Consider the following 12995-nt stretch of genomic DNA (forward strand, 5'->3'; position numbering starts at 1 on the left):
ATGTATTAATAAGCACCTTAGTTGTCCCAGGTTTGAGACCTAACAGTCACCATCACAGTCCATGAAGCCCAGGGGGAACTTGCTAAAGCTGAAGGGATGGCAGGTGTGGGAAGGGATGAGGAGCAGTGTGATGCTGAGTGGAGTCAGGGTTCGATGACTGGGACGCTGGACTGTCCCTAAGGGAGAGAGTGGCATGGTGAAGGCCCTCACTATTTCTCCATCTCTGGCTTCTGTTTATTCTTCCTGTGAAGCTGTCAGAATGAAAATCCCAGAATCTCCAGCATTGGTATGTGGACTGGTGGGGAAAGTTACCTTGGGAGAGTTCCATTTCTGGAATGTCGCTTTCCCATAAGTTTCGACTTCATGGTCCTTTGTTGTTTGCTACGCTATGTGATGTTTTCCAAAAAGTATCTTTAAATTAAATTTTTTTCTTGTTTTCAGGAAGAACTTAGATTCAAATAATCTAACTTGCCTTTCCCTGAAAATCCAAGCATTTGTCTTGTTTATCAGTGGCAGCATTCTTTTGTGACTAATTTTGTTGAAGCAGGCTTGAGGAGATGGACCGTGTGCTGGCTAGTTTTATGTCAATTTGACACAAACTAGATTCATTTTGGGAGGAGGAATGTCAGTTGAGAAAACACCCTCTACTAGATTGGCCTCTGGGAAAGCCTGTAGTCCATCTTCGCTTTTGAAGATTCACATGGGAGGGCTCAGCTCTTGTGAGCAGTGCTGGTGGTCCAAGCTGAGGATGCCATAAGGAACCAGCCAAAAAGCATCACTGCCCCCTGGCTTCTACTCCAGTTCCTGCCTCCAGGTTTCTGCCCTGGTTACCCTCAGTGATGACTTATAAACTATAAGTGAAATAAACCTTTGCTCCCCATGTTGCTTTTGGTCATGGTGCTTTATCAGAGCAATAGAAACCCCAATGAATACAGATTTATTTAAATAACCTGGGATTTTGTCAGCCTGAGAACCTGAGTGTTGATGATGTCAGGAGGCCTCTGCTCCCCAGCTCATGAGAACTGTATAGACTGAGAATAAACTTTTTGTTGCTGAGCCATGAGATTTCGGGCCGATTTTTATGGTATCATAGCCTTTTCTATCCTAACCAATGCATGAAGAATGGAGTCCCCCTTCTCTCTTACCCCCCCTCCCTTATTTCTTTGTGCTTTTTCTGAGAAGAAAAAGCTCTCTGAGAAAATTAAAAGTGTTTGTGATTTTTTTTTTAAAAGCAAACTTTAGGAACCAACTATTGGTTCTTCAGCTCCTAGTGTACAGTTTCAGCGACCTACTTTGACAAGGATAAAATGCAAAACAACAAAATGAGTTATCCAAACAAAAGCTGGAGGACCTTTACAATTCATATTATAATTAGGAGACCAAGTTTGATGATTTTTCAAAGCCTAGATTTCTGTGAACCCTTCACAGGTGACAAGTGAAATGTCATCAAACAGCTAAGTGTTCTTTTCCCCTACAGTTCAGGGTACATACTGTTAAGAAAAGAATCTCTCAGCTAAATATTGAGCTGCCCTGGTTGTTTATATAAGGGGAAAGGTGAAATTTTAATTGTAGCAACAAATTAATATAGAAAATCCACCGTGTGTTTCCTAGAATCTTTGAGAACATCAGCAAGTGAGGAGAGAACCATGGGGAGCATGACAGCTGCAGGGAGGAGGTGGCCTGGGTGAACTGTGAGGATTCATGGCGACTTTGAAACTGTGCTGTACAGTAGACACTATGTTTGAATTTTTGGTGACATGTTTGGTATTGCTAAATATTTTAAATCCTTTACATATATCGATAAGGTTTTTTTCTCTCACATATGGGTTTAAAATACCAACACAAAAAGCTTGAGGAAAGCCACTGCAAAAGGATCCTCTTGCTTCTGTTCTTTGAGAGCACACATGCCAGTTTGCTGACTCATCTATATAATATGGGATACAGTCATAAAGGAATCCACTTTACTGTGAGGATCACCTTCATATGCGATCTGTAAAATCTTTCTGTCCCATATCTTCATGATATTTTGAGCAAATCCACAGCTTTTGAGCTATTTGGGGAAATTAAAATACAGGCAAGCTTCATTTAAGATGGTGCTTTACCCCAGTGTTGGGGATTTGAACCAAGGGCCTTGTACACCCTGGGGAAGAACTTTACCACAGAGGTGCACTCCCAAGAATTTGAGCAGCATTTCAGTGAACAAGGTCAAACTCTGCATGTTGGAGAGTGCTCTTGCTATGTGGGATAAGGATGAAATGGCACAGACAGACTATCTTGTATTGCCTATTTCACCTTAGTGCACTTATTCACCTTTTGAAGTTTTAGAACTATTAGATTATACACACAGAGAGAAATTGGACAACATAAATGGGTGAATCAACAATAATTAATAGTGTGAATCCCTGAGGCACCCTGAGCCTTAACTTTCTGGCTCTTTCCACTTTGGGGAAGTCCAATCCTTCCTTTTACCCTTATGATGCTTATTCCCTTCTTTCTTTCCATTGAATTATCTTCTTGCCTGAAACTTAATGTGAATCAGAATTGTAATAGTTGCTTTTTACATTGTAAACCCAAATTCAAAGAAAAGGTTTGGTGTGTGTGTGTGTGTGTGTGTGTGTGTGTGTGTGTGTGTGTATGATGCACATATGTATGTGGTATATGCTCACATCACATGTGTGGGAACATGCTTTTCTGTGTGGGTGAATGCCTGAAGAGAACACTGGTGTCCTGATCTGTCACTGTCATTCTTATTCCTTTGAGCAGGGTCTTCCACTGACCCTGGAGCTGGGTGGCTGGTTTCTCCTGTCTCTGCTGGTGTTATAGTCATGCACATGCCATGCTCAGACTTCTTTATGTGGGTGCTGGGATCTGAAATCTGAATTTCGTGCTTGTGAAGCAATCAGACACACTGAGCCATCTCACCAGCTCCAAAAAGAACTATTTAAGTATTTATTATGAACCACAAAGTTCATTATGACGTACAAAATTCAGTATGTTAAAGTACTGAGCTTTGTCATATGCTTTTTTGAATCTATGATACTAATTTCTAAAAAGGATTTCACAAGTCACCTCAGGAATAGGGCAGACAGATGTTGTTTTAGCTTTCTTTCAGATTTTTTAGTTTTAGGAATTTCTACCACATATGATGGAATACAAAATTTCAAAGGCACTTCAGACATTGCCTAACATGCTATAACTTAATATAGCTTAGCTCATGAATCATCTGCACAGCATATTCAGTATATGGCTGTTCACCCATCTCTGCTCCAGTATATGCAGGGGTGGAAATTGTGCTGCCCATTCATTCTCTTCCTGAAAAATCCCAGAAAGTTATTCCAGTTCCAGAAAGATATTTTTTATGTTGAGTTGAGATATATCTCAGTGTCATCAATGCTTAGCATTCAGTTTTGCCATATGGAACACAGAGAACTAATAATCCCAAGTGATGGGTAGGGGCAGTGTCCTTTTTGGGAAGCACATAGCCTCCAGGATTGTGCAGATTTGAGGTCAGCTTCTGGCTTAGCTGTTGATAAAATAGGTGAAGTTGAATACTGTAGAAGATTGTTTAACAGTCACAAATCGCTCCCATTCCAAAAGGTTCCCTCTTTACAACCAGGCTTGATGACTTCTCAGCTTAGAGGTCAAGGTAGAGTCTACTTCTCCCTCTTCTTGTATCTAGGTCAGCTTTGGACTTGACTGACCAGTAAAATGCACAGAAGGTGGTGTTGGAAGAATTCTGGAGCCTAGCTCTTAGAGAACCTTGCTTCCTTTGCTTGGGTCCTCTTGGGATACTTCTCTGGGCATTGCACATAAGAAAAGCAGCCTAGCCTGCTGGTGGAGGATGCTTGGAAGGGAGACAGGTATTACAGCCAATAACCCACATTTGCCCCAGACATGCCATTGGGTCATCTTATAATGACCAGTGCAGGTGGACTCTATGTAAGTGTAGCTTCATGGGCAAGTCTAGGGAAGACTGCCCAAAGCTCAGCTGTCCAACTGACCCACAGAATCACGGAGATTATAAACCACCGTGGGCTCGAGCTGCTGACACACAAGACAAGTGTTACTGAATTAACATAGTCAACTCCTGTTTCTTCCTTGTCAAATAGGAACAAACTTTTTTTTTTTTAAAAAAAAATACATGGCAATAGTGAAAATTGACAATTATAAACTACCTTGAGCTGGATAGCTAGGTGACCCTGTGACAGGTACATTGTTAGTGCCAGGTAAATGATGGGTGTAGTGTAAACTTTTAAAGCTAACATTCTCCAGTTGTTTATAGTTTTTCATGCTAAGTCTTCCTTTCTTTGGCATTCTCTTGTTTGAGGCAGCTTCCTGGCAGTGGTTATGCTACCCCTTCCTCATCACCTTCCTCATCTCCCCAATTTTGCTAATATCTCTCCTAAAATAGTATAAGAGATGCCACCTGATAGTGACCTGTTATTCTTTAGAAACCCAGGAATTTCTCTCCTCTTACATGCAATTTGATGCTGATTCTAATGCCGCCCACTCCAACTTAAACAGCTATGAAATCAGGCCTTCTCCTCTGAACTTATGCGAGTTCCCCGCTCTTGAAACCTAAACATCACATCTCATATTTAACCCACGAGAACGTCTGTTGTTGCTTTTGGCTTTTGCTTCTCTTGAGTCTTCTAGTTAGAGAATTATAGCTTTCAAGTTTCAAATATTCTTCATTAAAAATGCTAAGAGCTGGTGGGATGGCTCAGTGGCTACGAGCACTTCCAGTTTGGTTCCCAGAACTCTCATCAGCTGAGTGACAGCTTCCTGTAAATCCAGCTCCAGGGAATTCAAAGCCCGTGGTCTCCTCAGGGACCTGTACTCATGTACATACTCACATGCAGACATGCACAAGCGTGTAATTAAAAATTAAAAGGTTAAAAGAATGTTAAATAAGACAGGCAGGGAAGGAGCCTCAAGGCACACTGCTCAACACCTCTTGTACATCTAGCATAGAAATCGTATACATTATTAATAATTGTATTATGGGTAATGATGTTTCACAACTTATAGATTGCTTTCACACACATTAGCTTCTTGATACGTGGTCCAAAATGGCCAGTGGCAGTGTGTGCCAGTGTTATCCATATGGTGGTGTATATGAATACTGAAACTCTTTTGCTAAAATCAAGATTCACCATATCTAATAATGTTCTAGTGAAATAAAATCTTATTGAGTAGCAAATAACATAACACATATTTATATACTTTGTTTATGGGGCTATGGTGAACATGAAAATCCTGTAGGACTCTGCAAATACTCACACACACACACACACACACACACACACACACACACACACACACACAGGTGTCTGGGCAGTAGTCACGAATAAGACAGTAAATCGATTTGTCTTTCAACACTTTTGAGAATTCAAAGGAGATGACAGAATCTCACCCCCAAAAATTTTCAATAAACCCCGAATGTCAAAACATAACTGAAATCTTTTTAGAAACTTTTAATTTCAGAAGAGAGTGTGTGTTTTTGAGAGAAAGCTGCCTCCCCACTCCCGCAGGTGTAGTCATGGGTTTAGTCTGTTGAAAACTTCTTCACCTAGGGTAGAGTAGGGGAATGAAGAGTCCATTGCCCTCCCTGCGTTTCTTTTTTGTCCAGGTATCCCTCCTAACTACTGTGGGTGTTCCTTACATCCCGGATTTCTCGGGAGATTTGGGAGACTAGTGACAGCAAGCCAGTAGCAGAGTAGAAGCCCGAATGTTTCTGACTACAAGACCTGGTGGAATGAGAAGCTCAGGCTCCTGGACCAGGGGGCGGAATACGGCTCCTAAATTCGGTGACGCGCAGGCGCAGCGGGCGAGAAGGTCTCGGGCCCACTTCTTCCGCGGCGTGCGGCTGCGGCTGCGCACTGAGTCGCCGCCATCCCGGAAGCGCTGGGCTGAGTTCGCGCCACGTCTCTCCTGGCCGCCCCTCCCCTGTCTCCGCAGTCCCTGAGTCCCAGCCGCGGCTCCGAGGACCAGATCCAGAGCATCATGGGCAGCGAGGCCCCTAGCGCTTCATCCTTCCAGATGTTGCTACTGCTGTTGCTGCTCCTGCTTCGGGCCGAGCGACTGCGGGGCGCCGAGCTCACCTTCGAGCTGCCGGACAACGCCAAACAGTGTTTCCATGAAGAGGTGGAGCAGGGCGTGAAGTTCTCTCTGGATTACCAGGTGCGGCCCTAGCCGCCTCTCCTCACCCGGGCACTAGCGCGCCGCCATCCGGAGAGGCTAATAAGATTAACCACCAGACGCTGCGGGGGTCGGGGTTAACCCCCGACGGGTTGACGTCTCCTTGAAAAGAAACGTTTGTATCATCCAGAGTCACCCCGCGCCCCACCGAAGTGACCCAGAGTAGTTGGGGAGTTAGGCAGGCTACAGGTGCGTGACGAGGATGGGGAGGCACGTCGCCAACCCGCGTCCTGCAGGATTGACCAGAATGATCTCCCCAGGTACCTTTGACTCTATGAACCCCAGTATTAACTAGTTGACACAGGCTGACAGTTTGTCTCAACTGTTCCTTGGGCTGCATTTCTTGCAGGTGCTGAAGCCAGCCGCATCTTTTACAACCGGGGTTGGGGTGAGCCAGCAGCAGTGATTTAAGGGGTGTTTGGAAAGGAGGGTTCAGCACAGATTTTGCGGTGTTCACAAGGAGAATCTCCCTCCCCTTGGTGTGGTTATTCGGCTCGTCTCTTACCATATGGCTCAGCGAAGTCAGGTCCTGCACTTTATCTCCGTGGACATATCAAATAGCTAACAGTTGCCTTGGAAAGGGTCTGCTCTCTAGGGTTAGTGAGCAGGTCTAGGGTCAGGATTGGAGGGACGAATGAGCATGTTGGGTCAAGACTTCTGGAAGTGAGGTGACACAGGCAGCCCAAATGGTGCACCCTGAGCAGCCCTTCTGTGGTAGAAGCTCTGAAGGATGCTTCTGTTTGAAGACAACTTCATGTATGATGGAGTCACTGATGAGACCACTCTCACATCTGTGGACAACGTGCAAAATGTGTGTATGTGCCTGGCTCAGCCAAGGCGGTTTAAGAACAAGAACAGCGTTTTTAGTGCTGTAGCCAGTGAGGCTCCCAAAGCCATCAGGGTAGGCATACCCCAACGTCGGGGGTGGGAGGGGGTAGTCTATAATCACCAAGGAGACAAGCCTCTGGGCGTGCCTGTGTGGGAGTTTCTAGGCTAGATTGAAGTGGGAAGAACCACCCTAAGTATGGGTACCGTCATTCCTTGGGCAGCGATCCCAGACTGAATAAGGAGAAAGCCAGCTGAACACCAGCGTTCATCTCTCTCTCTGCTTCCTGACTCTGGATGCCATATGAGCATCTGTCTCATTCTCCTGACATCATGACTTCTCCTCCATGCTGATTTGGGAGCTAAAGTAAACCCCTTCTTTCCTTAAATTGCTCTTGTCAAGTATCATGTCGTAGTAACAAGAAAAATAGGAAGTGAAGGGGCCACTGTCACTTACTTAACTGCTCAGTTTGTGTTGGAAAGTAGGGAAGGGTAAATTATGAAATGCTTCCCAGTGGTCACTGTTAGGGTCAGCAGTTTGAAGTATCGGTTGCCCCCAGTAACAGCACACTTTTTGTGGTTGTCAGGTTATCACTGGAGGCCACTACGATGTAGACTGCTATGTGCAGGACCCCTTGGGGAACGTCATCTACCGGGAGACCAAGAAGCAGTACGACAGCTTCACACACCGGACGGAGGTCAAGGGCGTTTATCTGTTTTGCTTCAGTAATGAATTTTCCACCTTCTCGCACAAGACCGTCTACTTTGACTTCCAAGTGGGTGACGAGCCCCCCATTCTCCCAGACATGGGGAATAGGGTCACAGCTCTCACTCAGGTGAGTGGACGTGACAGAGGCGGCACTAGGGGAACCCTCCTGCTCTCAGCGTCTTCCGCTTGCAAGAATCACCGTCTAGCTCTAAAACACTCCGTTCCCCTTCTAGTCCCTTTTTTACCCAGAACCCTTTCGTAGCTGTTGCTTCATCCTTCCAGCTGTCTTTCTCTAACATAGCACCTCTTTCAAAATTACGCCATGTACCTCTCTGCTCTGATTGTGAGGACCAAAGTCCTGCTTCAGGAGTGTATTGGTAAGGGTAACACAAGCTACCATAACAAACCCATATGTCAGTGCCTCACACACTGTTCTCAGGATGGCCTGGAAAAGGCTGGTGGGTGACCTGGGAATCCAGTCTCTTGGGAATCTCATTTCTTCTTCATTTTCCCCTTTTTCTTTCTTCCCCTCCCTCCCCCTCTTTCTTCATCTCTCCCTCTCTTCCTCTTTCCCTTCCTTCCTTTCTATTTTATTGTTTTGCTGAACCCAGGACCTTGTGCACGCTAAGCACAGGCTCTGCTGCAGAGCCGTGTCTCTAGCCCCAAGGCTCTTTCTTCTCCCTTCCCTCAGGCTTCAGAGTTCTCTGCCTTTGGATGCCCAAAGGAGAAATGAGAATGGCACAGCTAGCCCTTCAAAGCCCTGGCCTGTAGCCACACATGTAACTTCCGATCACGTCTCCTTGGTGAGCACTTGGGTAGCAAGTACAGGCTCTGAGCAGCAAATCCCCACTGTGGAAGAGAAATGATGACATTTTTGAAAGTCGGGTAGTTTCCATTGATTCCCATGGCTCTCGAGATGATTGACTAACCCCTGCCTTCATCCTGAGTTCTCCCTGCTTCTGTGTAAGCTCGTCCTTCCTCTCACACATAGGCTGGGCTTCCTGAGGGCCAGGACTCTGCTATCTCTTTGCTCTTTTATTCTCAATACCCCAGCGCATGAGTCGCTGCACCCAAAGGAGCTCACCAAATATTTGTCTTATGACTGATCACCATGGCTTGGAAAACCTGTAGGACAGGAATAACTCTCTGTGGTACATTTATTTTAGGACCAAAGCCAGAATGGCTCAAGTATCTAAAGAGACCGACATTTCCCTGTTTGCACTCTAAGGAGATTTTATGTTCTATTTCTCTTTGGCTTGTGCCCGGTCTTTTATCATGTCAGCACAGTTAGAGGATAGAGACTCATTGCTCAGTACAGTAGCCACTATGCACATTTGACTCTTTAAATAAAAGAAGATCCAGCCAAAGGCACAGATTGTTCTGTTGGTCACTGATGAAACTGGAAGATTTCGTAAGTCTGAGTTTAAGGGCTCCCTTGTGCACCAGTAGGAGAAAATAAGAGAGAAAAGGTTAATGAGTTAGGGCAAGAGAAAAGCCTTCCTGGAGCCTGGGTTCCCATGTGATCCTATTGCAAGGAGAAGGGCAGGTGGAGTTCGTGAGTTCCCCTTTTACCACTATTGTATGGTTTTACTCACTATTATATGGTTCCCCTTTTAGTCCGTTCCTGTTTTCCCACATCCCTTGAAGCAAGGCAGGGCAGCAACTAACTGAAATTTTGTGGTGACAAGCTGAAGAGCTTTCTGGTAGCCTAGCACCAATGGGAGGCCCCAGTGGATGGGGAAATAGCATGTATTTATAAGGCAAGGGAGTGCTCTCGAGTGTGTCACTGTCGGTGGCATACTGCTTTGGGGAGGGCTTATGCCATGCATCCTAATCGTGCACTGCGGTTTGGGTGTGGTTTTCACCCCCCAGAGGTTCATGTGCTGGAGGCTTGGTCTCCAGTGTAGCAGGATGGAGAGGTGATGGACTTGTGCTGAAGTGTCAGGCTAGGGCCAAGGGTCACAGGAGTTCCCAGCAGTGGATCAATTGAACAGGGAGGTGGGATTATTGCATACAGCTGTACAAGGAGGTGGGGTTATTACATACAGATAAGCAGGGAGGCAGTGTTGTACTGTACAGTTGAAAAAGCAGCCAGGCTCAGTTAATCTTGGTAGGAACAGTCTCTGTAAGGTGGATCTTCAGGCTGTAAAGATCTGGGAGAGAAAGCTACAGTGGACATTTTCTGCATAGTCTATTAACATTTGCACTAGGACCAGGAGGGAAATCTTTGCCACTGCTCTGAACCTAACCTAGGGACAGCTTCACCACTTCCTATGGGTCTAAGACGTTGGAATACTTGATCATGCCCACGTCAACAGCTCACATCCACTCAGGACTTTATTCGCTTAGGCTTCCCCCACTACCTCTATTAACATTAACCAACTCTATTTTGCATTTTTATTTTAAAAGATTTATTATTTTATTTTATGTATATGAGTGTTTAGCCTGTAAGTATAGCTGTACACCATATGTATGTAGTGCCCAAGAAGGTCAGGAGAGGGTATCTCATCCCTTGGAACTGGAGTCACAGCTGTGAACAGCCATGCAGGTACTGAGAATCAAACATGGTCATCTGAAAGAGTAGCCAGTGGTCTTATCCATGAGTCATCTGCCCATCCCTATTATTATTATTATTATTATTATTATTATTATTATTATTATTATGCCAATGAGTTTAGTTAGTAAGATTACTTTTGATCATCATCTGGAGCATGGGTATTTATTGGAATGTAGTGAGTGTTCCTCTCCTGGCAATAGTTAACTGCCATATGGATCCTCAGTGACTGGGCCTCGTGACCCCCTCCATAATAGAATGTTGACAGGTCCAGTCTTGTGCAGGTCACACAGCTGCTGGAGTCAGACCTTATGCAATAGTTGTCTATTGCCACAGACACAGTGACTGAATGCTACACCCATCTCTCTTTCACAGCTCTGGGTACCAAGAGTCGAGGCATGCTCAGTGGTCCTCTGCTCAGTCTCAGAGCTGAGATGGAGTTGTGGACCATGTTGTGCTCTTACCTAGAAGAGGAATTGTCTGCTTCTTGTTAGCCAGGTTGTTGGCCAGATTCAGTTCTATATAGTCATGTGACCAAGGACCTTATTTCATTGCCAACCATTATGCTGTCAGCCCCTTGAGACATTTTGCTGATTTTTGTAGGGGTTGTCTTCTTTCAGCTAGGGAGAATGTCTGCTGCAACAGATGTGAGTAGATCAGGCCTCAGGATCATCTCCCTCCCTCCCTGATTTAAGTCCAACTGTGCCTAGTAACTGTAACCACAGGAGTGATGGCTCCCTTGTCATAAGTTCCTGGGTGGGGACCAAGGACTGGTGGTGGTGTTCAAAACATTTTCAGAGATCTGCCTATGACAGACTATTTTAGGAGGCATATGTAATTGTGAAGTGGTATGTGTTACATGTGAGCATATGTGTGTATATGCACGGTTGTGTGTTCACATATGTTTATGATTATACATGAAGCTGTAGGCATCAGTCATACAGTAGATAAGCAGAGGATTCAAAGTTGGGCATAAATGTGTCGAGTTCACACTGCTGTTATTAGCTTGTGTGCCTCAAGTTCATGGTGCCTCTTTGGGCCTCAGTTTCCCCATTAGTAAGGATAAGTAAGCTAAAATCTGACTCTCCTTTACCAAGGGTAGTGATCATGCCTGTCAAGGCATTGTAAAAATTAAATAAGAGAAACAGGATAGGGCTTGCACACATAGGCTCGAAACACAGTCCGATGCTAATTCTGTCGCTTACTAAGCATGTGTGATTAGACAAGATACACTCTCTGAGCTCCCGCTAGGCTTTACTGTCGGGTTATGAAACCACATAAAATGTTTAACACAGGAGGTATCAGTGGATGATGCCTCGGATGCTGCCGTGACCCTTGGCTGCCGGATTCCACCCTTTCTGACATACTGTTCGCAACCGACCGCTTTTCTCTCCCTTTTCGCAACTGACCGCTTTTCTCTCCCTGTTCGCAACTGACCGCTTTTCTCTCCCTGTTCGCAACCGACCGCTTTTCTCTCCCTGTTCGCAACCGACCGCTTTTCTCTCGCGCCTAGATGGAATCTGCCTGCGTCACTATTCACGAGGCTCTGAAGACTGTGATCGACTCCCAGACACATTACCGCCTGCGAGAGGCCCAGGACCGAGCCCGAGCTGAAGACCTTAATAGTCGGGTGTCTTACTGGTCTGTCGGAGAGACTATTGCCCTGTTTGTGGTCAGCTTCAGCCAGGTGCTACTGCTGAAAAGCTTCTTCACAGAGAAACGACCTGTTAACAGAGCTGTCCACTCCTAGCCACGCTGGACCACACCACAGCCCCTTGCACCCTCTGGTCTCTGGTTCCTGCAGGGATGGGGGTGTGACCCGGGGTGAAGGGACGGCTGCAGGGAGAGCAAAGGCCACACTTTGTTGTTTGCACTCCAGCAACTGAAGCTCACAGATGCCAGCAATCTGGAGCATCTAATTGTATTGTGTGTGCAACATTGACCAAAAATGTTTACGGGTCAGCCTAGGGATTGGCCACTGTTGGGGGGGTCAGTGATCCAGCAGCCAGTCTGTGGGAGAACTCCAAGCACCTGGGTCTTCAGGGCAGCTTAAGATTCTGCCACTGCTCCAGGATACATGGGTCATTACATTGTTGTGTCTTTTTTCATCTGGACATCAAGAACTCTCAGTTATGGCCTTTCTTCCCATAGGCCTTTCTGTACCTTAGGATATCAGGTCTAATCTGGAAGCAATAGGGTCAGCTGTACAATCAGGACCCAAATGGAGAGTGGGTGTCCTTGGTGAGCTCCAGCTTCTGGAGGCAGAACTGTGCTAATAAAACCCACATTTGAGCACTCTGGAAGGGCGTGCCTCTGCTTCTTTGCCTTAAAGGAAAGTGTGATAGAGAAAGTGGGTGTTCTGGAGCTGTATGCAGTGTGTGGTAGAAATGTGGAGAGGAGCCAGTGAACCACGCCTCTCCTAAGGGAATAGAAATAGGAAGACCCCCTTCCCGTTCCTGTCACCGGGATGTGCACAGGCTGTATGTAAATGGTTTCCTCCGTGACTACAACCAGGCCCTGTCTGCATGATCAGATGCTGTCTTTCAGTTCACACCTGGGCTGCCTCTATCCAGACTGACAGAGCATACCTCTCACACCTGGGCTGCCTGTACCCAGGTTGACCAATCACACCTCTCACACCTGGGCTGCCTGTACCCAGGTTGACCGATCACAGTTCTCACACCTGGGCTGCCTGTACCCAGGTTG

The 12995-nt window shown here is 45.9% G+C and overlaps 1 protein-coding gene across 1 annotated transcript; it reads left to right on the forward strand.

Annotated features, from left to right (window-relative positions):
• The first annotated feature begins 5896 nt into the window (after window positions 1–5896).
• Window positions 5897–12589, forward strand: Tmed3 (transmembrane p24 trafficking protein 3). The gene is made up of 3 exons (XM_041646647.1): window positions 5897–6183; window positions 7614–7862; window positions 11803–12589. Exons 1-3 carry the CDS (start codon window positions 6007–6009, stop codon window positions 12037–12039), a joined length of 663 nt encoding a protein of 220 aa, XP_041502581.1. The 5' UTR covers window positions 5897–6006; the 3' UTR covers window positions 12040–12589.
• The last annotated feature ends 406 nt before the right edge of the window (window positions 12590–12995 follow it).

Source organism: Microtus oregoni, unplaced genomic scaffold (assembly GCF_018167655.1).
Source record: "Microtus oregoni isolate MIOR12 unplaced genomic scaffold, Mior012 000139F_ref0000186, whole genome shotgun sequence".
NCBI lineage: Eukaryota > Metazoa > Chordata > Mammalia > Rodentia > Cricetidae > Microtus > Microtus oregoni.

Bases quoted from the DNA above. Each gene is read 5' to 3' on its own strand.
- Tmed3 (XM_041646647.1), top strand. From the start codon at position 6,007: ATGGGCAGCGAGGCCCCTAGCGCTTCATCCTTCCAGATGTTGCTACTG. The intron at 6,184-7,613 runs GTGCGGCCCTAG...TGTGGTTGTCAG, and splicing joins AGTTCTCTCTGGATTACCAG to GTTATCACTGGAGGCCACTA. The intron at 7,863-11,802 runs GTGAGTGGACGT...TCTCGCGCCTAG, and splicing joins GGGTCACAGCTCTCACTCAG to ATGGAATCTGCCTGCGTCAC.